Source organism: Lepisma saccharinum, chromosome 25, assembly GCF_977018435.1.
Source record: "Lepisma saccharinum chromosome 25, izLepSacc3.1, whole genome shotgun sequence".
In the NCBI taxonomy this organism is placed as follows: domain Eukaryota; kingdom Metazoa; phylum Arthropoda; class Insecta; order Zygentoma; family Lepismatidae; genus Lepisma; species Lepisma saccharinum.
The window spans coordinates 16,737,004-16,764,941 of NC_139253.1; the positions used below are offsets into that span (position 1 = coordinate 16,737,004).

Consider the following 27,938-nt stretch of genomic DNA (forward strand, 5'->3'; position numbering starts at 1 on the left):
AAATTTGTATCTTTTTTTATTTTTTCATTTCCGTTATCCAGAAACGGTTACTGTAAAATAGTGAACATGTCCACATTAGTATTTTTACAAATTTACAAGGAATGTCTACTAAAGAAGTGTTAGAAACGTAAATATATATATTTTGATACTTCAATCAAAACATGCATTTAAATATGGACTTTGATTGTGAAAAATGGCCATTTTTCATAAGGAAGCAGCTCACCTAGCTAAATAAAATGCATTAGCCTTATATGACATTAGGTGTATTGCAAAATTCAAATAAAAAATTCATTTTATTTTCTGTCGGCAAAGAATTGATCACCAAACTTTCTATTGTTGACAAGAATGTAAGAATTGCAGATGCACAGTCTTAAGATTTAAAATACACAGAGTACTAAAGAAACAGGATACTGATGAATGGAAAAATCTTTTGTATTTAACACAAGGGAAAACATGTTCGAAAAAAAAATTGTTTTTCGTTTTATCAAACATATGTATCATGATTTGCACTCTTCCTTGCACATAAGTTTGTATTGAGATCATATCTTTAAATTGATATATCAATGAACTATGCTTAGTAAAATTACTAAAATCTTACTTAGCAAGAAGACCTTGGGGTGACTGTGATAAATGAGAATGAAGATGTGACCCTTCCTCCAAATTATACAGCTGCCTTCTCAATCCCAATATTTGCTTCTACGCCGTATCAAGGATATCGACCAGCTCCAAAAGGCGAAACATCACAAATGTCTTCAAATTTAGGTGAAAATTTAGCTCAAAGGTAAGTTGGCAGTTTTGCATTATTGCATTATTCTATGTTATGTTCATTTATAAAATTGAATTTAGTTCATATCATTGTAACAACTTGTGGTAAACAGCATGCTCACTTTGGTGGTTAAATGTGTTCAGTGTTGGCCATGATTTTTAGGGATCATGCATATTTCAATGAACAGATCGCACAATGTAATGTTCATTTTAAATTGTATCAAAAGATGTGAAGTGCAGTTTAATAGCACAACTTGTCATGAAATGATGCAAAGTTATATGCATAATAAACTATTGAACATGAAATATGTAGTATAATTTTCAGATGCAACACTATCTAGAATCTCACACCATTATTAGGCCAAGGGGTCCTTGGTTCTAATCCTGGCCTGGGCATGGTTGTTCTTTGTGAGTGAGTGTCCCCTCATCATATCATCACTCACAATTATCTTCGCGATTAGCCAAAAGTGTCAGAAGAGCGAAATAAAGTAAACTATATCAATAAACAGTTAACAACTATCTATAATTATTAGGGAATGGATTTTAAGGTGCAAAATTATGGTCGGGAAAGGGGAAAAAAGTTCTGAAAATGTTTTAAAACAAGTTCGAAACATGCTCTTCTTTTCTGCACGCGGACCGCATAGAGAACTGTGGTACTGCCGAATTGGTTTGTTTTCTCTAGTAGCTTTTGCTACATTATCTTGGGAACTTTTGGGTCTGCAATGATTATATATCAAGTTATAGCTCTCGTTCTGCTCTACAAAATGAGACTATAGGATTTTATGTAGCTGCTCAAGAAGAGTGAAAATCGTTTGTTTCTGTCCATTTTTTTAACAGAACATAAGAGAAGAAGAATGAAAAGGTGCTGAAGCATCAAACAGGGCTAAAAGGGGGATAAATGTGCTAATCTCACGAAAAGGTGCAACAAAGTGTGTTCAATGTACTTGATTTTTGGAAAGGTGCTGCAACTTAAAATCTGCTCCCTAATAATTATAAACAATAAACAACTATCTAGAATCTTGATTATCCTGAGATTTATGCAGAAAATCCAGAAACAGTAAATAATTCTGCAGGCAATCTTGGAATGAAGGATACATTGTCAGGAATTTGAATGTCTGCCATTTAATCATAAAATCCAACTTTTTTACATATTACTGTTACAAAATATTTGGAGACTATGAACTTGATAACATGGAATTTTTGCAGACTCCACAAAAGTTCGAAATGCCAGAAAATATCGGTAAATTAATTCCAAACTGTACTTCTCGATTCCAATACATTGTCCTCGGCATAGGCTGAGCAAGTTTACGAAATCAAATTTGCATATATTTTTTTTCATATGTAACACCAACATGTGATTTTTACATACTGAATTTGAACCTGGAAATCGGCAAATTTTTGACCAATATTCTGATTGTTTTTACAACAAATGTGTTGTGATTTCAAGGGTTGTTGATTTGAATCCCAACAGGGGTGTTTGTGTTTCTGTGTTCTTTCATCATCACCATGATTAATCTAACAGGAACTTCAAGAACCTCCCCTATGGCGCAGTGGTAGCATCATCGCCTTGTAATCAAGGCTTCCCGGGTTCGATACCTGGTGGAGGCACATAGTGGTTCAGATCCCACTTTATACTGTAGCTCCAGTCCCAATTGGCCTCACTGTGCCTAAAGTGGACGTAAAACACCAACTCAATTAATCAATCAACAGGTACTTCAAGGATTTATCAATATTTAATAATCAAAATGCAGTAAGTCTGTGGTAAATAATGATGTAAAATTTACTTTTTTTTGTGAATACCTGTAAGGGTATATGCCAATCATTGATATAGCCCAGCCGTAATTACAAGTATATAAGTATTCAGATTTTCTCAAAACATTAATTCAGTTTATTATTTTTGATTTTATCACTGTGATATTACTGAAAAAAATTTCTCCCCCTTTTTCTAGAAACCTTTGCAACAGTAAAGACGTAATGCCTTGTAAGTCTTCATCTGTCAGCACCACTAGTGTCTGTGCAGGAAAATCATATGGGAACATGTTATATCCTATTCCGGAACACTCTATGGAATACTATAGCTCTTCAAGTACCAGCTCCTCACATTCTCAGGGGAGACAATCAACTCAGAAGTTTCTAAGTGCAAATAACCACGTTGGTGAACAGACTGAAAGAAATGCCTGTCAGAAAGATGGCAACAATAGTTTTGGAAGAGATCTACAACAAGACATTGTGCAGAGCTTGGACTCTGTCTCGATTGCAGGCGAGATAGATCCTTTTGACGAAACATTGATATCAAAGCAACTGTCGATGTTAAAACATCCTCTAGCTAAGTATGATAATTATATAGTGGTGGATGAACATTTGCCTAAAGTGAAGGGAAATATGAAAATAAATCTAGGTAAGTTCGTTGAAATTAAGTACATTTTTCTGTTAAAAAGGTTTCAGGTTTTTCAGGTTGAATTAGAACAATAATAAAAACAGAAAGTTCCAAAATATTTATGATTGAGCCACCTCAGTGGTCAAGTACTTTGTGCAGTTGACTCATAGTATTATTCTTGAAAATTGTAGGTTCTAGGTTCGATTCATAATCACTTCTAGATAACAGCTATGACTCATTAACCTTTGGCAAGTAATTGGCATTTTATTTGTATTGGCTACTACTTTTTTTGTGTTATCGCCATTTTGGTTATGCTCTTTCTCTCTTCAGGCTCAGAAGTTTTTAATCTTCAGAAATGTATTGGTGAAGGAGCATATGCCAAAGTGTACATCACCCGTTGCAGCAAGACTCTTAAAGTACAACGTCCAAGTTGGTCGTGGGAATTCTACATCTGTATGGAGGTGAAGAATAGACTGGAAGAAAAGCAATTGGTATGTATGTGGGAACAGAGGAATGTTGGTGCTGCAGGATATCCATTGATTCATTAAAATAGTAATAAATAAATACGCCCATGCAGAGTGCCTGTCACTGCTTCCTACTCCATCTCTGGCTGGCAACTGACACTTACACAACCCACTTACCTTCACGTGTTTTAAACTTTGACTATTCTTATTCTAACTCCTGAAGAAGCCACATGATGTGGCAAAAATTTCAGTAACTGTTAGGGAGAATTCACACCGAAGAAACACGCGACACGCAACATGCAACACCCAACATGAGTGTTTCATACCGAAGAAGCAAGATGCACGCAACAAGCGACACTTGATTTCTTTGCTCAGTTTGCATGATGGTACCGATATAATTGCATTAATCAGTTTATTTATCACCCGAAAATAACGTAACAAGAGACATTGTTACATGTAAACTGCGTTGTAAAATTTGTGCAAGTTATTGAAACTTGGGAGAGGCATGTTGTACACGAGAAAACGGAGAAATAATATGCACTGAAATCAAACTGTATACGCTAGACTTTTCAGCCTGAATAAAGCGAATACCTAAACACTAGAGGAATGGTTCTCAACCTTCTTGAAACCATGTCACGGTATTCTTTTTAAGTCAATGCCCTTAGCCGAAGAATTTTCCTCATAAATCTTTACAGTATTGAATATTTTATGCATGAATTAACATGTACCTGTGAAATTAAATATTGATAAATAAATTCCAGCATAATCATAAGAGTAATAATAGTTTGATTAGGTGTGTATATTTGTTGACAAATATAAAAATATGGAAGACAAAGTGGTAACGTCGTCTCCTTGTTATTAAGTGATCCCGCGTTCGATAACCGGGGAGACACCGGGCCGATCCAGTTCTGATTAGTCTATTTGTGCATAAAATGGACTTAAAAACGAAAACTCACAACTCAAATATGATATTGGGATTATGATAGTTGTCAACCAGTTTCAGCAGAACATTTCACAGCTCAGTATAGTTGATACGAGGGAACGGTATCGGGTCGCGGCCCGGCGGTTGAAAACAATGCACTAGAGTACTTTACCATGATGACTAATATAGTTTGGACTAAAGGGCCTCCCCTATGGTGCAGTGGTAGCGTCATTGCCTTGTAATCAAGAGGTCCCTGGTTCGATATCTGGTGGAGGCACAAGTGGTTCGGATCCCACTTTAAACTGTAGGTCCAGTCCCGATTAGCCTTACTGTGCATAAAGTGGATTTAAAACAGCAACTCAAACCAAGTTTGGACTAAAGTGTCTCCATAAGCTGACTTTTTCAAATAAAAGCAGTCAGGTAAATGGCCAAAACACGGCCTCTTTTCTCGATGTTGAAGGCAAATTACAGCCGATAGATAACTACATCAAAAAACTTGATAAAGTGAAATGAACGTTGTGTTTAAACCTTAAAACATTGTTAAAACATTGTACATATCGATACTTTATTATATCAACAAATTAGAGGATCAAACATAATGCCGGTTGGGCTCTCTTCTAGAGTCTAAATACAACTCGTTGGAATGAAGCATTCGGTGCACATGCGCGAACAACAAACTGAAGCAACACGATGCACAGTATTGAGAAAACTGCACAGTCCGAGAGGCACGTAAGCGACACGCGACACGTGCATCTTGCCGTGTCTCTTCGGTTCGAAAGGTTGCATTGATTACCGAGTGTTGGCTTCCAAGCGACGCGTGTTTCGTGTTGCATGTCGCGTGTTTCTTCGGTGTGAATTCTCCCTTAAGTACATGCGTAAGCCTGACTTAAGGTACTTAATTAAATGTAAATCCAGTCAGGTACCCTTGCGATCCACCATGTTGACTGGCTGGCTTTGAATCTCCACCTGAGGTATGGGTCTTCCTTCATCAATTAGATTCATCATCATTGTTGGGATCAGCCAAAGATGAAAGAATAAGAAAAAATGCAAGAACTATAAAACTGTAGCTCCAGTCTGAAGTTTTTATCATAATGTTGTTATCCATTTCCTTGTTTCATTGACCAAGCACATCGAATGGTCAACTTTGTTATCACCGATAAAGTTTCAGGGTTCAAGTCAGCCTGAGCATGGATGTTATTTGTGTTCTAAATTAATTTAAGGATCACTGAACTTCATCGTTTAATTTAGCCTAAAGTGGCAGAAAAGACATAAAATAACCAAAATACAATCAAAACATCTTCATTACAGTCAACAAATATATTTTATGTGCATGTATTTTTTTATTATTTCAAACTTGAATAATTCTGTTTTACAATTTTATTTAGATGGCATCCTTCCTTGAAGTCGATAAAATGTATGTGTACAACAATGCAAGTGTCCTGGTATCTAAATATCATGAATATGGAACACTTTTGGATTTCATCAATACAAGGGAAGGCAGTGTAAGTATTGCATTGTTTTTGTTAATGGTTCTTTCAGATCAAGAAAAAGAAATTAAACAACATTGTAATGTTATTGGCATTACTACAGTGGAACCTCAAGTTTATGTTTTTCATGGGAGCATTCTGAAATAACTAAGAATGCGGGGAAAATGTAAGATAGAGGAAAATTTCATAGCATTTTGCTCTATTGGGACCATGAATATTGAATGTATAATGTATATTGAATGTAAAATTGGGATTTCACTGTATATGTAAATCTTAGAACTATTTGCAGAAGTTAATTGAAGAAAAGGAGGATTCTTTTTTTTTTTTTTAAATGAATACCATATGTACTGTCTTATAATAAAACTGTGAGACTGCACATTGCTATATGTTATGGATTGATTGTTGTCATATTTATGCCAGTATTTATTAAACAGTAGTTCAAATAGTGTAAAGATAAAAACATTTTGTAAACACCTGAATGATTAATTACTGTAACATCTTGCCTTGTTTGTAAATGAAACAATTGTGAACTCAAGTTTACAGAAAACTGATATCAGCTTCGTAGAAGTTTCAGAGAAAAATGCAGGCTCAACCAGGACTCGAACACTGAGCTACCGAGCCGGCCAGGCCTCGCCTGATTTTTCACTGGCACTGTTTTACCTCAGTGGAATTGTCTCTGCAAGTTCTACAACAACGGGATCTGTTGCCTTTGAAACACTGTAGACATCAACGTTGCCTCGTTCCTCCCAGGGTAGAGATGTAATTCATTATTAGGCACACACAGGAGATGTACTATGTAGAAGTTTCAGCGAAAAATGCAGGCTCTACCAGGACTCGAACCCGGGGTCTCTGGCATACTGTGCCATTGCTCTACCACTGAGCTACCGAGCCGGTCTGGCCTCACCTGATTTTTTGCTGCTGCTGATTTACCTCAGTGGAATCGTCTCTGCAAGTGCTACCGCAACAGGATCTGTTGCCTTGAAACACTGTAGATGTCGACATTGCCTTGTTCCTCCCAGCGTAGCGATGTCAAATTCATTATTAGGCACACACAGGAGATGTACTACGTAGAAGTTTCAGAGAAAAATGCACACTCAACCAGGACTCGAACCCGAGTCTCTTGTGTGTGCATAATTCAATGAATTGATATCAGCTTGTATGAAACCTATAATAAATACTGTAGGTTGTTTGGGATATATCTGAATGATTTTAAAGGTGTACTGACCTCATGAAATGCCATACTACCAACACCGGTTGTGTTCTGTTGGACCATCGTCCTACTTCGGAGGTTCCACTGTAGCAAACTACATTGGAGAACGGGCATGGGAATCATATGCAATTCCTCTCTGTGGTTTTTCCAAAGACCATGGAGGATGTGTGGATGGTTATGTTTCATATGTTTCAAGAGTGAATGCGCAGAAATCCATAGGACTGCCATCAGGGCTTTACAGTGGAATGTCCTGAAATGACACTGATCCCTGTTTCCTGCACCATCTCCTGATAAAAGCAGAAGGATGTTCGGTCGGTATGTCTTGAGACCTTGTCCATATGAATGTGCATCTGTTGAATGTCCTCTCTGTACAAATGAGGATATCTGTACAGAAAATGGGGATCATATTAGATGACTGAAAGTAGGCAGCATTCAGCTTCACATTTCTGTCAACCTTACAAATCAGCAAGTTCCCCACACAACAGAATCTGGTGACAACCATAAAGCACCTTAGAAATGTTTCCCAGCAGTAGCAAACAAAGTTGTTTCATCTCTTGTCAGTGAGGTAAATGTACACAGTGAACATTGTGGACACGGTCCTCCATTTGGACCCTGCCAGGTGTCTTTTCATAGGGGTTTCTCCAGTTGATCTTGCGTTCGGCAATGTGGCACGAGATGAGATGTTGCACGTGGGCCTTGCTAACGCACCACAGCCCGAGATGGTTATGGAGAAGGAATCATATGCACCTTCCTGGCCATCTCACATTGGGTTGGTGGATTTTCCTCTCGGAGCACAACAGGCGATACTTTCACTGGTGTCCTCTTACGGGTGCCTTTTGTGGCCTCTGTTGTGGGCACCGAGACACTATCTCTTTCACATTGGTTTTCCCAATGGTCAAACCATTCTTCTGACTTTGTTTTATTATTCGGTCATAGAAAAAGTATGCGTGGAAAAGGGCCATGACGTACCCTTCCCAATAACGGTTCTATTTTGGGGCCATTTCACTGCTGTGTGCACTACAATCCGGTGCCTGCAAGCTGCGATAAGCGGCTGACAACAACAGCTGCACCGTCACTCCAGCTCAATTCCACAGATGGCAGTGATGTTGCAAAGTCGCGTACAATCCAAACAACCTTCTGTATCAGTATCAATGATTAAATTCCAACCAATACTAGTGAAATTGGCCAATACAAATACATGGGTATTGGGTCAGTCCTGGTTAACATTTATCTGAAGTGATTATTTTTACAGTTCTCTAGAATAAATGTACTACATTGAGAAGCTATATGGCACACACTTCATTTTTGCAGAATTGTCAAAACTATTATTTCATAGCTTTCATTTCAAGGGTACCACAATTAACTGAGTTCTCACATTTCAGGATTGGGAAAATTTGAACCTGCATTTTACAATGGAAATGATGTTAATATTTCATCACCTGCATCGGTGTAAAATTATCCATGGTGACGTGAAACCTGATAACTTTGTGATACAATTGAGGTGAGTATTCATGTCCCTTCACTTATTTCAATAACTACAGATTGTACCTATTTCTTCAATTTTGTTCAACATGACCAATGTGTTTGTAACAAGCTCTGATTGCAACCAGACTTCAGGAGTTTCAGTTCAAATACCCACAACAAAAACATGTTCATATCACATCATGGGGCCGAGAATAAATGTTTTGAAAAAGGTACATTCTTTCCCAGACACCCTGCATTATATTTTATTTGAGTATTCAACTCACAAACATGCTACCTTGGGTAGCACAAGTTGTTCTTTAACTGTCAATGTAAACACAGTGGAACCTCAAGTTAATTTTTTGCGGGCATTGAATATTACAACATTTACAATACAAGAAAATTCTATATCATTATGCTCTGTTGTGACTATTAGGATTGAATGTATAGGGTCTTGCAATATAGATCTACCATTTTAATATATTTCCTAACATTACCATTTTATCAGTTTCTTAACAAGTTTGGCTTCTTTTTGAACAGTCCATGTATGAGGGTTGTCAAAGTCGGTGGTGGTCCAATCGGTAGGACATCTGCCTGCCAAGTGGGAGACCCAGATTCGATTCCCATGGTGGGCGATTGCAGGTGTCTTTGCAAGGAGTAGCTTCTGGTTCCACTCAGCCTCTAATAAATGGGTACCTAGCAGCGGGGGAGGGGAGTAAAAATGGCTGATCACGTCAACTTTACAATTTGCCAATGTTGTAAATGTCTGGTGACCAACCTCCATGCCCCCCTTTTTTTTAACCTTTGTACCTTGTTGTATTAATTGATGAGAGGCTGGCTGAAACTCAAGCGCTACTTTTATGGAGACACTGACGGGAAAATTCCCACTTGAAATCCCCTGCACTTGTAATCCTGATATCTTGTAGGCATTACATGGAGGAGTGGTCAGCACAGCACACAACAATGCTAGTGGACCTGGATTCAAATCCTGGCCTGGACATGGGTACTCTTTGTGAGTGTCCCTTCATCACTCATCCTCATCTTCGCGATTCGTCACAAGTTGCAGAAAAGCAAAGTAAAATAAAATAAATCAATCAATCTTGAGGGCAGCTGCCCCCCAACCCCCACATGAAGTGCGATGGCATTGGCATGTAAATGAATGACCAATTTTATACTAACATTAACAAAAATTGTTTCAGACCATCAGTATCCAACCCTAAGATAGGTGTCACTCTACAGCTGATTGACTTTGGAAGGAGTATTGACATGTCACTATTTCCGGAAGGAACAACTTTCAAACGAGTTGTGAAAACCAGTGGTTTTCAGTGCACAGAAATGAGAATGAACAAGGACTGGACTTACCAGGTTTGTCTTACATTGATTTGTAGTCAGTAAATATGTTGGGTGTACGTAACTAATTGAAAGCAAAAGTAAATTACTTTGAGGAATGTAGGTGCTTTTGATTTTTAGATCTTTGGTACACTCCTGTCAGACAACTTTATGTGAAATGTAGTGTACATACAGTGGAACCTTGATATACGAAAACTTAAAATGCAGGAAAATGTAAAATTTGGAAAAATTTTATTCCATTTTACTCTAGTAAGACCATGAAGTTTGAATGTATAATGGGGAAAAAATGTAAAATCCGAGAACGTAAAATTAATTTTTGTCCATAAAATTTCAGTTCTCTATTCCACTCAAGTTCATTACTTTACATGTTATGTCAGAATAAATTTCTATTGTGGTACCAATTGTTTCTTAAATTTTGGCAATACAGCTTGCAGGAGAACTGTTAGAATAGCATGCTCATTTGTTATTCTCAGGGACATCTATGTTTTGTTTTTGGTGGAAACTGGAAATGATATTGCACACTGTAATGTTTCTTTTTGAGATTTTTAAAAGGTGTCAGATTAATTTTTCTTCACAAAATAATGTGAAATCAACATCAAATTGAAATTAACTTTAAATATGAATTATTTTACAAATTCCCTATTCTTTGGTTATGTTACGATTTTTTACTCAAAATCCTTTGGATTTGTTGTGTTTAAAGTTCAAAGATTCTTGGATGCAAATTCTCAATCACTGCGTTCATTGGCTTGTTTTGTGTAATGTCAGATTGAAACAGAAGTTAAAGCAAAATCAGCAATTAACCAGAGGTTCCTAATTGAGACAACTCAAGTACAAAGCCATGTAGTGTAAGAATTTTTAGCATAAAGGAACAGTTTGAATCCACATACAGTTCAACTTTACAATTGGCTAATGGGATTAAAGGGTAAATGTTGTAGGAGTTTGTGTTACGATGTTGTGCTAATGTACTCTTTAAGCAGTGCTATACTTATTACTTACAGATCGACATATATGGAATGGTTGCAACCACCTACTGTTTACTGTTTGGGTCATACATGAATTTAGATTTCAAGAATAATCGATGGGTCCTAAAAGAGCGGCTGAGAAGGTAAGGATTATGTTGTTGTTGTTGTTGAGGTTTTAAGTCCACTTTATGCACAGTATGGCTAATCGGGACTGGACCTACAGTTTAAAGTGGGATCCGAACCACTTGTGCCTCCACCGGGTATCAAACCCGGGACCCCTTGATTACAAGCCAATGACGCTACCACTGCGCCATGGGGGAGGCCAAAGGTAAGGATTAGAATAGTAATCAAATATACTGTGTTCTTTCTAGTATGTTGTGATGTCAGGGTGTTTACCAGTCTCAAATACCTTGAAATGTCAGGGAAAGTTATTTGTTTTCTGGAAAAATCAATACTTTTTTTTGTAGGAGTGCAGTAAGAGTAAGTTTTGAACAAAAGAGGAATAGGGGAAATAACGTTTAAATTTGTTGTGGACGAACTCAGTTCAATATACTGAGTTACCAGTGCTTGGACATTTTATACTGTGGTTAAGTGGGCTTATGTTCTTACGGTATTTACTGGAGCTGAGCCGATGTATTGGTATTCAGTATCGGCTGATACCAGTGGTATCAGAAAATATTGATTGGAATTTATTTACCGATAACTTTCCAGCATTTTGTTCTTTCACAGGGCCAAAATTCGAAGTTTCTTCTAATTTTGCACGACTTTTGTGTGAAAAAACTGAATTATTTGATGACATATAATTTAGTATTCTGCTGTAATCCTCAAATATTTTAAAGCAAAAATCTTAATAATAAAAATAAATTGATGCATATAATTGGAGTGAATTACTTACATAATAATATTAATGTATATTTTGAAGAACTTGTAATTATTACAATTTTCAATCATCAGTGTCGGTGGTAATCAGTGAGAGTATCAGTATCGACTTAGCCCTAGTATTTACCACTCTCCACGCTGCTTGCACAATAATTATTAGCATACAATTTTTTTTAAAAAGATGAGAATCTTTCTTAATAGTCAGTATGTGACAAGTGTCACATTATAACTCACCACTGATAGGAATTTAATTGCTTCCTTCTTCCCCCACCCAACAGCCAAATACTGTTGAGTCTCCCTTCTTGTTGTTATTACCTTTACATGTGAGGCATCTTGGTCTCCCCCCTTTGCCTTATTCCCACACTGCACAAGGAGTGGGAATAAGGCCAAGGATGAGACCAAGATGTCAGTGGAAAGAACAGATAGCGGTGTTAGGAGAAGAGGATAAGATTGGAACACACCGTGGAAAGAGAGGGGTGGTGGAAGACCAGGAAAAATTGGAGAGGCTTGCTTGAATTCTATGTGGATCTGGCCAGAGGCAGGAAACTGCAAAGGATGATGATGACATGTGAAGTTAATATTATAAAATTGGATTAAGTAGGATCCTAATGTTAAAATATAGTGGCCTTCTTCCAGACATGTTTCGTATGATAAATGCTCTAATGATTTGAGGGGCTTCCTGGTGGTGCAGTGGTAGCTTCGTCGCTTGTAATCAAGAGAGTCCCGGGTTCAATTCCCGGTGGAGGCACATAGTGGTTCGGATCCCACTTTAAACTGTAAGTGCAGTCCCAATTAGCCTTACTGTGCATAAAGTGGACTTAAAAACACCAACTCAGCCACTCGAATGATTTGAGCTGGAAAACATGGAAAAGTCAGAGACTTGTGTTTTTACGAAATTGTAGACACCTTGGATGTAAATTGTAAACAGTAATTCTATACATATTCCCTTTTCCTGTGATTATGAGTGATGGAAAGGGAGGGGGGGACAGCTATCTCCGTATCCCCCCTATCTGCTTTAATGCCTGATGCAAGTAGCACAGGGAACTTTACCCTATTGTTCCCCCTTCCCAGTGAGCATGAATTGATAGGGAACTTAAATTTCAGTCACTAAGGTGAGCTTCATACAGATTGACACTAATGTGCTTTAGCTATCAGTAGGGTTAACATATTTATGACCTAAACATCACCAACATATGCAAAATGGAAAATGCTCTTATGACCTAAAATTTTAAAAAAATATGCACAATAATTTGACAAATATGCCCTTACAACTGAACTGTTTCAAACATCAATATTTAGCATATGCTGAGATATTTTCACATACTATTTTTAGTTTACTTTACAAGCCCTGAGTTGCAATGTACACTTCGCAACATCTTATTTGACCGCCCCGAGAGAATTCTAAGTCCAGAAATCGTAAACTTAGCAACATTGCACATCAGCTCCAGGTGAGAGTATCCAACTTTGAGTAGGTCCTTCCACTAGACGTAAAATGCTACGGTGCTAGGTTTTCAATTTAACACTTTCCATGAACTTAGAAACTATAAACCGCTATTATAATACACAATCAACAGAAATAATAAATTGGAAAAAGAACCTTGAAGGATATTTACGATTCTGCTTGCTCGACTTGAAATTTGGGGGGTTTGAAACACTGAATAGAGTTTTTCTCCACCTCGAGGAAATTGCCATCAAGTTTGTGCAGAAAGAAGCAAATTTGTGAGGAGTTTATGTGACATTTTATTTACAATACCTTGCATAATATCGAACAGTTCTCAAAAACATATATTTTACACGAAGTGTCGAGAAAATGTACTTGAAACACAGGAAGGTGGGAGTCTTCATAAACGTCAACATGTTTTTAAGGGTATGACGTCATTCAGTTAACGTAGAGCAGTTGGTTATGTGCTGCTATCCTAATTTTTCATCAAGCGTGAAAGGTCGCGGGTTCAAATCCCACCCTCTCCTCTTTCTTTTTTTTCTTTTTTTGTTTACTGAACAGATACCGTTGATATTAACATAACCCACAGTGCTACAGCCCTTTGAAGGGCCTTGGCTTACCTACCGACTGCTGGTCTCCCTCCCACACTGTTCCTCCGTCACCTAGTATCACGTGGAGACCATTGATATTAGAATATTTAAAAAAAATGAATCCGATGCACACTTCTGCGCATATTTCCACTTAGAAGTTGGAGATTTCCAGGATTTAAAGTTAAAACTTTTCTTTTTAGTTATTGTTCATATGTTGTGTTAACACAAACATCATGATTAATTCACAAATCACATACATGTATTCAGGATGCAAAATGTATTGTTATTTAAGTTATGTATTGTTTGTTCTTCACTGACACCTAAAATATTGATTATTTGATTTCGATATACTAAAAAAAGATATACAGTTATGTTAAGTAGTGATGTAGTGCAGTACTGTAACGTAGGAGAGTGTTTAATGAGTTCAAATTGCTAAGATTTGTAATTTTATGTCCGTTCCTTCGTAATGACTGTTGTCAATCCCCTCACCACCATCTTACCATGCGCCTAAAAGTAATAGTAAATCGCTAATTAACATAAATAAATTGTTATTGCGACGAAGGCCGATTCGATAAGAAACTACTAATAAGTATTTATATAGTGAGTGACAAAACAATGTAAAACCTCATAATGATCGTTAATTCGTCACTGCTTTGTATCTAAAATGTTTGTCTTCTTTGAACAGAAAGTACGAGTATCAGATATAACAAACTTTCCACACTAACTTTGCAATATTCGAAACCACCATTACAGACTTAGCTCTATGTAACTTGATTCTGCGCATTCCACGTGGCATGTGACTTCCTCCTATCCTCGAAATAACTTTCTCTTACTATTTCCTTTCCTCTCGTGAAATACAGAGACCAATGTTAACTTCTTAGCACGGTGGATAAACTTTACACCCAACGATATACTCCTGAAAAAAATCCTGCCTAGGTGGAGAATCAAACCTACGACCTCCCTCGTAAGAATCAAGCACGCTACCTCTTCTCCAGGTAGCTCATGTTAAAATTTGCTACCAGTTTGAAGAAACCAATTCACACATAATGTCATATCAATAATTTCCTCATGGCAATTTTCATGAGGAAAAGAATTCAGATAAAATCGAGAAACGCTGAAAGGGAAAATGATGAACATGTATGTTGGCGTTTTGTCATATTTTGTAAATTGTGTAAAAATTCCGTGTTTTGAACAAGCAATCGTTTAGTTACGAAGTATTTTGTTGTTTGTTTAAAGTGGGAACAGGAGAGCGAAAAGGAGTCATTTGAACCAGACCCCGTTTAACAAGAAACTTCAGCTTTTTTCCAAAGACTGTATGAAAAGAGAGAGGAACGTATGAAATATAAAATATGTGTGAAATTAAAACAATTGAAACCTTGAAAGATAATACTCACGAACTTCAAACTATGAAAAACATATTTTCGTGGTGGAAAACTCCAAGTCATTTTCGAAATATGAACTTGATGTTTTTCTTTATTATGAAGTGGAGATATGGGACGATACGATCCCTCAGCAAGAAAATTTTAAGTAAGTTGCCTCCAACTTTTTCAATGGTCATAATTACTACTTAGGGTCGGGAAGTTGATGAAAAATCAACTTTTTTTCTGACCCTTAAAAACAATGCTAAACCTGATATCATGTCCGTTTCCCTTCAGTTAGAGCTGGAAAACACTTTCTATTTTACATTTTTTTGTTGCATTTTTCGGCCTTTTTTGGCTTTTAGTTTATTTGTCAGTATTTTTAACAGTTTTTGTTGCATTTTGACTTATTTTTTAGGTTTATTTTTCTCCTCCCCTGTTGTTTCGTGCATTTTGAATGCATTTACTACGTGGGCCGTTCAAGTCAATCGGGGACTTTTTTTTTCCAGGTTTAAATAGACGCCTAGGCTGGAGGTTTTGTATGCAGTAGGAACTGGCAACTGTGTGCTGTTACTGGTAGGCGGCGCTCATTTCCCGCGTTTCTGCATAGATCGTTATTCAAGATGGCGGACAACAGTGTGAATGTCTACATGGAACAGCATGTTGTGATGAAGTTTTTAGTGAACGAGGACAGAAAACCTGCAGAAATTTACAGAAGACTTCAGGCTCAGTACGGTGATGAGACACTGTCGCAGTAAGACATTTGAATGGTGTAAGCGCTTCAAAGATGGCCGTATCTCTATTACTGACGATCCCGGTCGTGGTGGATCACAGCCCACGGCAATCATTCCTGGAAACATTCAGCGCGTGGAGCAGCTGATCCTGGACAATCGTCGCATAACCTGTCGTGAAATTGCAAGGGTGTGTAATCTGTCATTAGGAACAGTGAACACAATAATTCATGATCATTTGTTGTTCCGAAAAGTGAGTGCACGGTGGGTCCCAAAGCAGCTGTCCGCTTTTGACCGACACAGAAGAGTTGAAGTCTGCAGAGAACTCAAGGACCGCTATGACATGGAAGGCCAGGATTTTCTGAATCGCTTCATGACATGTGATGAAACATGGGTTCACCATTTCACTCCAGAATCCAAAAGAGCATCGATGCAGTGGAAGCATACGGAATCACCACCTCCCAAGAAATTTCGAACAGTTGCGTCTGCTGGTAAAGTGATGGCAAGTGTCTTTTGGGATAAACAGGGGATTATTCACGTTGATTTTTTACCCCATGGTGTCACTATCAACAGTGAGTATTACTGCCGTGTTCTGCGTGATGTGCATAAGAGTTTACGGAAGAAACGTCCGGGTTTCATCACAAAGGGTGTTCTCTTTTTGCAAGACAATGCACGACCGCATACCGCTCAACACACATTCCAAACATTCCAGGAAATTGGCTGGGAGATATTACCACACCCCCCCCCTATAGTCCTGACTTAGCACCAAGTGTTTTTCACCTGTTTGGACCCCTGAAGGAATTCCTTGGAGGAAAACATTTCAACACTGATGATGAAGTGAAGAATGCTGTCCTACAATGGTTCCGCCGTAATGATAAATCCTTCTATGCGGAAGCATTCCAGGCGTTAGTTAAACGCTGGGATAAGTGTATAACTGTAGCAGGAGGTTATGTGGAAAAATAAATCCAGTTATCACACTTTGAAATTTGTTCTTCTATTTTTTTTAAAAAAAAGTCCCCGATTGACTTGAACGACCTAGTAGTAAAACTTACATATTTAGATTTCTTGACATGGTCCTCTTAGCAAATTTAACATGAATCGAAAATACGGTCAATGGAAAAGCATAATATTATTCTTAACTGAAACGTTTGGCAATGGATTAAAATACTTTGTGTGAAGATCTACTTTGAGGTTCTTTTTCTGGACACTATTATCGCTTTAATCTGTAGTTTTAAAGTAAAATTAGTCACAATATTAAATGCAATTACACTCTGGTATACGCGAAGCAGAACTGTATTTTCGGATGCTGGCCGACTACAATATCATAGAAGGCCCACTCTGAAAGGAGATGAATTGGTTGATTTGGTGTTTTAAGTCAACTTTATGCATAGTAAGGCTAATCGGGACTGGGCCTACAGTTTAAAGTGGGATCCGAACCGAGTGCATAAAATAATGTGAACCGCGTGGTGTAGGGTGATCGTTTGCTTATGGAATGGAAGGTCATGGGTTCAAACCTACTTCTTTGCAAAATCTTTTTTTGGGAAGTATACGGCTTTGGACAACAATGCTTATCTACGTTTCTTGGATATTTCCGTTGATATTTATGCGATTTATGTCCAGCATTTCCGGATGCAGAAAGTTGACATGTAAGTTTTAATATGTGTTAACTTATAACAGCTGAATGAAAGAAAAAGTATTTCCTAAAATCCTACCAATCACTGAAAGATTAAAAACATTATTAGAAGCATTACTTGAGGCATGCACAGTGGCGACGATTATGGAGTGTGGAGGGGCAGATGACCCAGCACTATGCTAAACATTATCTACCAAGGCAAAGAAACTTTCCTTGCCCTCCCCCACCTTGCCCCATCAGTTTTGAAACCCAATCGCCACCACTGAGCATGCATCGCATAAATATTTACAGTAATATCATATAATATTATATTACGTTATTAGAACACTTCGTACTCGGTAAATAAAAAGGAAAAAATAATAAGGAAAGGGTGGGATTTGAACCTACGATGTTTCGATCTTGACGAAAACAGTGAAAAAACAAAAGTGCTGTCATCTAACCAATTACTCCAGGAGATTGCTAACAGAAATCTCAGTAAAACACGTTAATCTCAGTTGAAGCAACATTGTGCCGGAGTTTCGAACCATTTTTCGCCAAGAACCAAGGAAAAGACACACTTTGCAGAATCGTTTGGTGTTGTGCAAGGTATCTTTACTAAATATTTCGCATAAAAATCATCATAAATTTGCCTCCTTGCATTCAAATGTGACCGCAAATTTTTCCAGGTGGATGAGAACCTGTTCAGTGTTTCACAATGCACATACATTTTCCTATTTTCAAACTCAGAACGGAGAATCTTGAAATATTTTCAACATTCGTATTTCTACTTAACATTTTTTTGTCTACTCATATATTTTATTACTGCTTTAGGGTATCTTTACTTTATGGAATGTGAAAGAATGAAAAAAAATCACGAGCGTTTTCATTCAGGAAGAAGAAATGTTGCAAAGTTGGCTACTCTTAGTTGGTTCTGAAGCGCTATGCTGCCAAATTTACGAATTCTGGACTTCAAAATTTTTCAGGGTGGTCAAATAAGATGTTGCGAAGTGTACATTGAATTCTTTATGTAGATTTTCAAATATAAATGATTGCCTATTGTCAGCCATGAGAAAAGCTTCTTTCTACTTCAGCTGACACAAAAGGAGCATATTTAAAGTGAAAAATGTCATTGGGCTCAAGTTCTGTACTATCGAGAGATTTTTTTTCCCTAATGAAATTTTTGCAATAGAGCACAGTGTAGATATATACCCTTTGCTTTTGCATTTTCGAAACTTTCCTCATTTTCATTGTGAATAACTTACATAGTGCTTGTGGTGAAGTGGGACAAGTGTCAACGAAATTGAGGAAAGTTTTTTAGGAAAAGAAAAAGCTATCATACATTGTGCTCTATTGCAAAAATTGTATTGGGAGGAAAGTTTTCTCTCGATACTACAGAACTTGAGCTGAATGACGTTGGTTTTCACTATTTTTCAGGAAATAAACTGGCATGTATAATTGTAAAAAATTTAACAACTTATGAACATGTGAGTAAGAATGAAACCACTTCGAAAATTCCTTGAAAAAAGCGAAAATATGCTGAATGTGACCGAAAATCTATCAAAATATTCTCTATCATATAAACAATACTAAAAATAGTATAAAATTAGTTTAAAGAACTACTTACATAAGTGCGTATGAAATTGTAGAAGAACGACGTTTCAGGGTTAGATTCATTCATTAGATTCATAATTCTTTCTCAGCGCTAAAACATATTGCTGCGTTGTAAAGTGAAATATGAAGATTAGGTAGAGGGTTGGGTTAAAAACACTTAAAAACAGTCCTTCACATATTTCAATTTAAAAAAACCTCACTGCAATTGTGCGTGTTTTTATCCTTTTTACAAGTTCCTGTTTCTAAGGGATCTTAATGGATATGGGTGTTTTCTTTTTAAATGGGTCTTTTAAGTAGTGAGGTTTTTTAAATTGAAATATATCAAGGACTGTTTTTAAGTGTTTTTAACCCAACGTACATAGTGCTTACATTGTGCTCTATTATCCTCATATTACACTTTACAACGCAGCATTATGTTTTAGTGCTTAGAAAGAATTATGAACCTGATGAAGGGGGCAGTTGTACCCTGAAACGTCGTTCTTCAACAATTGCATACTCACTTACGTAAGTAGTTCTTTAAACTAATTTTATACTATTTTTAGTATTGTTTATAATATATAGTGAGTAATACGCACCCAGCCACAATATGTTATGCTCTATCTTGTAGAAATGACTTTAAAACACATCTAAATTTAATTAGTTTTTTCATAATATGAATTTCTGTATACAGTATTTAGGGAAATATGCTACATCATGAAAATCCTAGCCCTAGCTAAGTAATTGTTTTTAAATTGCAGGTGGTGGCATGTCTCCTTGTGGCAGAATTTCTTTACAGATTTGCTAAATATCGAATCGTGCAACAAAATACCCAATCTAATGAGCCATTACTCACAGTTTCAAGACACTTTACGGAGGAAGAAAGCAGTGTTCTCTAAGGATCCCAACAATATTTTCAAGAAGAAAATAATTTAGTACCTGTTGAATGAAGACACCAAATACCACCACTTAAGTATTGGTAATATGTGATAAGAGACATTTTTGTGAAGCTACCTTATGTAGCCTGTCACATTTTTATTATGAAATATGTTACATGTGTGGTAACAATAATTTTTTATACAAATGCTTGCAATAATTACTAATTACTTCTGTAGTATCTTAATTTTTTTGTGTATTTTTGTATGTGCTGAGAAAAAAGTCCAATTTTGTATCTCATGAACACTGTGTACTTCTAAAGTATATTTAAATCGTTCTGTACAAAAATAATCACTGCAATTCTTTTTAATATTTGTGTGTGTATATACGTGTGCACTGAGGCATGTAAACAAGAAATAAATCCTGAAGTAAGCAAACTTTTTTTTATTACAGATATTTATAGAGTAAGTAGTTTTATCACACAGATGTAAGATTTTCAGGCCAGTTTTATTTACGTGCTTGTAATTTAATCTTTCAAATCATTAACATTCACAACTTGCATTGTCATAAATGTATATATTTTATCATACTGGTAATTTTGTATCTGATTTATTTATGGTTTGATATTTAGAAAAACTTTTTAAAGCATGCCCTGTATTATGTAATATAAATTTTTTTACTGATATCTTTGTTGTTTTAGTTACTTTGTATATCCCCTTGTTTTTCAGGGAGAAAAAAATAAGATTTGTGTGATCTGGAATTACAGCATTAAAAATTGTAGTAGTGTAGGTTTTTTTTCTACAATGCAGTTTGTAATTTCTTAGTAAAAAGTTTCAAGGTTTTGGTCATCAGTATAAACTAATCAAAAAATTAATGAATATTGTAGCCCACTGAGGAATCTAACAGAAGTCCTTTACATTTCTTCCTAACGACCAATATTTATGAAAACTGGCATCATAGCTTATACCACTATTTTTTTTTCTATATTAGTGTCAACTTGTAATTGGTTATTTGTATATTTCGTACATGTAATTCAGCTGTAATGTTCATGTAGGTAGGTTCCTTAATTTTATAGTTGTCCTTATTGACATAAAAATGTACTGTACTTTTCAAAAATACATGTCATGCTCATATGCATAAGAAGGTGACTGGATTACTAAAGTTCTCTATTTCTATGACAATCTTTAAATCTGTTACTGAAGATGTAATTAAATATTTAAACATAAATGTCTAGTAAGTATCATTTCATTTCAGTTTTTATTTTTTAATCATACAAATATCTGAATTGAATCCCATTGCAGAAATAAAGGTGATTGTCACAAAGCCATTCATACATCTGTATTCCTGGTCATGACTTAATAATCAGAAACAAAGGTGATCTGTTGTGCTTTTATATTAACCCTCCATCATCCACGTCCTCATATTAGCACATATGTCCGGCTTGTGGCACTCAGTGCCGCCCTAGCAAAGCCAAGGTTATATTTATGAATTATTGATACAAATCGATGTTGAATTACACTAGCACTTAATTGAAATCAGGTGAAATATATATGAACGCAAACTTGTCCATTTCTGGCATTTTTATTAGCTATTAAAAGAAATAAAATAAAAATTGAAAGTATCTCATACAATTAATTACAAGCTTAGAATCTTGAAGCCAATCCACCAAAACATTATTCTAAAAATAATTAAAACTTTGCCATATAATAAGAACTAAAAAATTAACTCACCATTCACAAAATTTTCAATGTATTTTCCAAAAAAAATCAACTGATTTTTCAAAACGAACTGAAATTTTACAACTTATATGAGCATAGAAAGGAACTATTTGCTCCAAAAATTCCAGCCAAAATGTTACTGTTTAGCAGAAAAATCAGTCAAATATGTAAAACACAATGTTCAAATCTCAATACGTTTCTCCTACTCTTACGAGATATACATAAAGAAAAGCCATACTGAATCAAATAAAAAGAACCGAATGTTGCCACATTTCAATATCGCTTGGTAACTGACATTTCGTATGGGTACTGCAGTGGTTTCTGCATACAAATAATTTGCATTCTGAATCACGTACCATAGTTTTATTATTATATCCAGCACATTCATGGCTGGCATGCTATGATTTAAGATAGGAAACGTTCCCGTGTGCGGTACTGAGTGCCGCCAAAGGGGGACCTATCACTTCAAAGGCATGTAAGCAACTGAAGGAACGCTGTACAAAAGGTGCAAATGCCTCTATGTTTTTGTGGGCATAGTGTACATAAGTTACCTAGTGCTTTCCAGACCATTAATGTGCTGGTAAGGAAAATAATTTAAAAATTCAAAAAAGGTGCAGGTTACGGAGGGTTAAGGTAGTTCGTATTTTTGTGAAGAAACTACATGCAAATTATATGTACAGTGTTTACAGGTTACAGACTACATACTGAGCATTTTAGCAAGCAACATGCGACGGGTCCCTGCAGTCTGGAGAAAAAAAGCAATTTCTGTTCATGCACTTCCAATAGGCCAAGACATGATGAAACTACTCACTCGGAGTGACACATAACTGATATATGACATGTGTCACTTTCTTCTGAAGGTTTCCTTTGAGTGTAATAATTGGTATGCCACTAGTTTTTAGCTACCTAAATGTTATGTATGTTAAACACCTGTTGAAATTTAACATGTGATATGTTGAATTACTAGTTCCATTTTTTCATGGTTATAACATTAGTGTGCATTAGGCTGCAACTAAATTGTTACCTGGTTGCTTTATTTCTACTGAACTGACCAATAAAAGCTGGACAAAGTACCATTATAAGACGATATCCTCTCTAAACATTTTATATTTCTTCATGATAAATTCGGGTTACAGTAAGACAACTTCATAACTTAATGCTAGTGAGAAGACATTTTATTCCTTACTAACTGATTAACCGACATTGCTCGGTTATTTATTTATCCCAATTTATTAGGATATTTTATTAGGAAAACAATGAATTCTAACTAGAGTGTAAAATGTAACTAATTTAATTTACAGGTATTTAAAAGTATAAGTACAGTATACAAATTATAAAGTAAAATCTTTTACAAATTCACTATAATATTAATTGAACTCAAAACTATTATAAAAAACATTTTTAGTTTCGCCTCCAGGAGCAAGAATAAATAAATTGAACTGCATTGGGAGTGTCACTATTCATCTTAGCGACCCCAAAAGCTATGGATTCCATGCTAATATAGGTGGTTTTTCGAATATTTTTACATGTCAACCCCTTCCCATCCCTGCCAAGTGTGCGTTACTTTTCGGGATCCCCAGCAGTCTGGAAGTGCCGAATGGTCATTTTTAGAAGTTGTTAATTCTCGATGTTTTCTGCATTGTAAATGTCTGGAACTTATCGAAAATTGTTCGTTCTTGTACCAGAAATGCGAAAACAATCACTTAAAGTCAAAATGACGTGTAGAATTCGAGATTTCCACAGCTTCGGGAAATTTTGAGCATTTTCCGTTTTGTTGGGAAATTGCGAATTTTTCCTATCTCGTCCCAAAAAATTCTGTCCCGCACACCCCTACTGTATACAGCAGTACGGAATGACAGAAAATACTGGTAAATTTTGCAGTTCATATGAGGGGGTAAATTAATTTGGGTGACAGGGATTCGTCCAGTCTGAGCCGTAGAAATAGCCTTTGGCACTTTCCATGCTTGATACAAATGTTATTCTCGTGGATTAAACTACAAAGCTCCTACTGCAAAAACAAATCTCTTCGTTCTCTTACAAACCAAATATGCAGTTGTCATTATTTCTTTCCTTTTTCTGTGGGTAATTTACAATGTGTTTCTGTGTGTAGCAGGGGCGGTTCGTGACTTTTACAGCAAGGGAAGCACATATCGTAAGAAATTTTAAAAAGCATTATTATTATTAATGCCTTCTTTATGAATTCTTCTATCACTAGATTGTAGAATTCTTCTTCTGCATTTTCATTTCAGTTTTAGCAGCTTCTCAATTACTTGTACCTTGGGTATTTTTTACGGGTGTGCGGAATCCCGAAAAGTCTGGAAATACCGAATGGTCATTTTAAAAAGTCGTTGCCTTGTAATCAAGGGGTCCCGGGTTCGATACTCGGTGGAGGCATAGTGGTTCGGATCCCACTTTGAACTGTAGGTCCAGTCCCAATTAGCCTTTCTGTGCACAAAGTGGAATTAAAACACCAAATCAAACTAAACTAACAAGTCGTTGATTCTCGACATTTTCTGCATTGTAAGTTTCTGGAACTTTTCGGAAAATTATAGTTTTTAGTCCAGAAATGCAAAAACAATCACTTAAAATGAAAATGATGTGTAGAATTCAAGATTTCCAGAGCTTCGAAAAATTTCGTACATTTCCCGTCCCAAAAATTTCCAGACTTTGTCTGGAAATTGCGAAGTTTTCCCATCCCGAACGTCGGGATTTTAAAAAATTCCCATCCTAACCTGAAAAATTCTGTCCCGCACACCCCTAATATTTCAACATTAAATGTGAATTCGGTGAAATGATGAAAAGATCGTTCAGCTCTAGCACTAGACACGGGGATTGTTTAAACCAACTTAACTTGAAAAAATTCAAATAAGCTTTCTTCAAGTAAAACAAAGGTTTTTGTAATCCCATCGAGATATATTAATATGAGGAATAAGCGACACTTAGTTCACTTCTGTGACGAGCCATGTCAAATGTCATAACTTAATTTCCAAGAATAGAAAATGTCTTCAGAAAAAATTGTTGCATTCTTTTTATCAACTAATTGTAAAAACTTTAATTTTTTTTTTTTGATTCATTATCTCCAGTTAGTGCTGTTGACCTTTTTGCAAGTTTATTCTCTGCAAATGTCAGGAGAATTTCAGCGTGGATTTGAGTTTGCCGATGATGCTGTGATGTTTAAGTAAATTGTTCATATAATAAAAACCCGAAACTGCTCCACACACCCTTTCCATTTGAAAATAACTCCTCCCGGTCAGGGACGTCGGAACTTATTGAAGAGTGGGGGTAGGTTTTCCAATCAACCAACCGATTTTAGAAATCTCTCTTCCCCCTTATGTATATATTAGATATATGGGGAAAATAGTACATAAGTATACGTACATAAATGTGTGTATTACATAATTATATACACAAATGTATGTGTATATATATCATCATATAATTATTGATACATACAGGGTGTCCCAAAAGTCGCTTGACCGATAAATAAATATTTGTATTTATTAAATTATTGTTGATTTAATAACACAAGTATTGTTTCTCGGTCAAACTACTTTTGGGACACCTGGTATTATATTGTCATTACATAGCTATTTATGTAATGCTATAAATAAATTAACCCACTGTTATCGCAGCGCGCTGGGCATAGGTGTTATTTGTGAATGTCCTTTCATCAATTTCGACATGTCATCACTCATTCTCATCTTCACGATTAGCCAAACGTGGCAGAAAAGCGAATTAAAATAAACTAAATCAGTCAATCAATAAATCAGTTCTTTTCATCACAAAGTGTGTGAAGACCTCAACCGCCATAAATTTTATCGGTTAGGTAAAATTGGGAGTCCGATGAAATTTACTGTGCTATTAAAGAAAACTGATATACATGCAAATATAGTGTATGATACTGTTAGAAAAAATAAAGTGAAAAAAATTTGATTTGAAGTCTAACATTATACACAGGAGTAAAACTGTGGTGTTTCTTCACACTTCAAAGTATGCAGCATTAAAAACCAAGAGCATGAAGAAGGGATGATTGATACGGTACTTCGTCTCGTTCTTCAACACAGAAAACATAAATTAGGCAATAAAATGCAAGGAGAGAAGTACAACTCGCCAGTCTATTGCTTCTATATAAGGCGACTGACATCTGTGCAGTGATCTTCCAACGTGACTTTTCCAATATTTTTGGTCATTCAAAATGCAGCTATTCTCTGGACCAAAAGGGAAGGGGAGAAGGAACTGGAATTTTCAAGAATATGCTGTCTGAGGCTGGTACTCCTTTTCGACTGCCAATGACCTTGACTGCTGGGGTTCCTACCGAGAGATTATTTCCACAAAGACCGAAGTAGCGGTAAGGTTTTGCGTGCAAATGAATCCTTGATCTGAAACAGCTCTGTTCCTGAATAGACATAGACTCTTTGGCTACTGTGTTGGCACAGTGAATGCGGCTTTCTGACCTACGCCTCAGCTTAGAATGTTGAGTTATGTCAAGAAACTGAACAAGATTTTAAAAACAAAAAAACATTGGGATATTCACTTTCCCATTGCTATATGTTTCAAAATGGACCAGGGACGTCGTTAGGGAGGGGCACCGGCCCCCCGAAACGTTCTACATTTGCTAAAAATTTTACATTCATGACAAATATTGCAAAATAGTGTTTCAGTACATTTTGCTTTCAGTTTGAAACACTGTTCTTGAATTTGAGTGGCACGAACACCAAACATTACATTTCTTTCTCGTTTTCCTGGTTCTAGCTATAGTGGATGTCAGTATAGGAACCTAGCACTTCGATGTTTCTCGGAATTTTGAAGGAGTGTTCTTTCCACCCCTCAACAACAGGCAGGGTTGGGCGTTGGATGTTGCCGTTGCGTCCAAACAATGTTTCGAGCTTGAGTAGTTTGTGACCAGATTGAAGAACAACCGCTTGGCAGCGGTAAACCACATATATGCAAACAGTTACAAGTGGTCCCGAATCAGAGCGAAATACAAGCTAAAATAAGTACCATAATGATGGCAGGATGGCTATGTAGATTATCATATCTTCGGTTAAGTAGTATTCGCACCAACTTTGGATTGCTTTTATTAGGTTTTTATCCACTCCTTTCTTCTCTAAAGATTTCCATATCTCATTCCAAGGAACTCTGTCAAAAGCCTTTTGTAGATCTACAAAACACACAGTTCCTTTTTATTGTATTCTATTGTCTTGTCTGTTATTTGTTTGAGGGTGAAAATATGGTCTTGTACACTTACTTCTTGCTGGTCTAAAGCCTGCTTGACTTTCTTCTAATTGCTCTTCAACATATTTTCTGAGTATTCTCCAGGATTCTTGAATATATCTTCCCTGGCACACTGAGCAATGAGATTCCCCGATGGTTTCTACATTCTCTATTATCCCCTTTCTTGAAGATTGGGATTATTACTGATATCTCCCATTCCTTCGGTACAGTTTTCTTTTCCCATATAACATTCAGTAGGTTCAAAAACAGTTGCTCTCCAGCATTTCCCATGTATTTAAGCATTTCTGGTGTTAAACCATCATGTCCACTAGTCTTACCTAACTTCATTTTCTTTAATGCTGCTTTTAATTCTTCTACTTTGATATCGTTTATTTCCTCTTCTTCATCTCCATTTCTGTATCTTCTGTTCTTTCGTTTCCTGTTTGAACCTCCGTCCTGTTAGTTTGTGTTTCATCCTTCAGCAATTCTTCGAAGTATTCCTTCCATCTTTGCATGATTTCTTCTGGTTTTGTTCTTAGTTTACCATCTTTTCCTTTTATGTATTTTAATGGGCTTCCTTTATCTTTTCTCATGGTCTTTAAAACTTTGTAGAATAGTTTTTGATTTTCTCGGCTGTTCTCTTCCATACTTTCCCCAAATTTTCTCCACGAGTTCTTTTTAGCCTCTAACACTTTCTTTTTAACTATATCCCTTTGCCTCCTATACTCTTCGAAGCTTTCTAAATCATTAACTGATAGGTACTTTTTCCACAGTATTTTCTTGTGCGTGACTTCTTCTTTCAGCTCATCTGTCCACCATGCCGTTCTTTTCATTTTGTTTCCAATGTATGTTGTTCCGCAGCTTTCCTCTGCAGACTGTAGCAAAATCTTCTTAAATTCATCCCACAACTTATCTACATCTCTTTCTTCCTTTT

The 27,938-nt window shown here is 36.4% G+C and overlaps 1 protein-coding gene across 1 annotated transcript in view; it reads left to right on the top strand.

Annotated features, from left to right (window-relative positions):
- Positions 1-21,278, top strand: part of LOC145978654 (mitotic checkpoint serine/threonine-protein kinase BUB1-like) — a 64,185-nt gene extending 42,907 nt beyond the window's left edge. The window contains exons 12-19 of the mRNA XM_083111417.1: positions 603-781; positions 2,715-3,163; positions 3,473-3,633; positions 5,914-6,030; positions 8,608-8,726; positions 9,886-10,051; positions 11,035-11,141; positions 19,958-21,278. Of these exons, the coding sequence (XP_082967543.1) occupies positions 603-781; positions 2,715-3,163; positions 3,473-3,633; positions 5,914-6,030; positions 8,608-8,726; positions 9,886-10,051; positions 11,035-11,141; positions 19,958-20,132 (1,473 nt within the window). The 3' untranslated portion in view covers positions 20,133-21,278. The remainder of the gene's footprint in view (positions 1-602; positions 782-2,714; positions 3,164-3,472; positions 3,634-5,913; positions 6,031-8,607; positions 8,727-9,885; positions 10,052-11,034; positions 11,142-19,957) is intronic.
- The last annotated feature ends 6,660 nt before the right edge of the window (positions 21,279-27,938 follow it).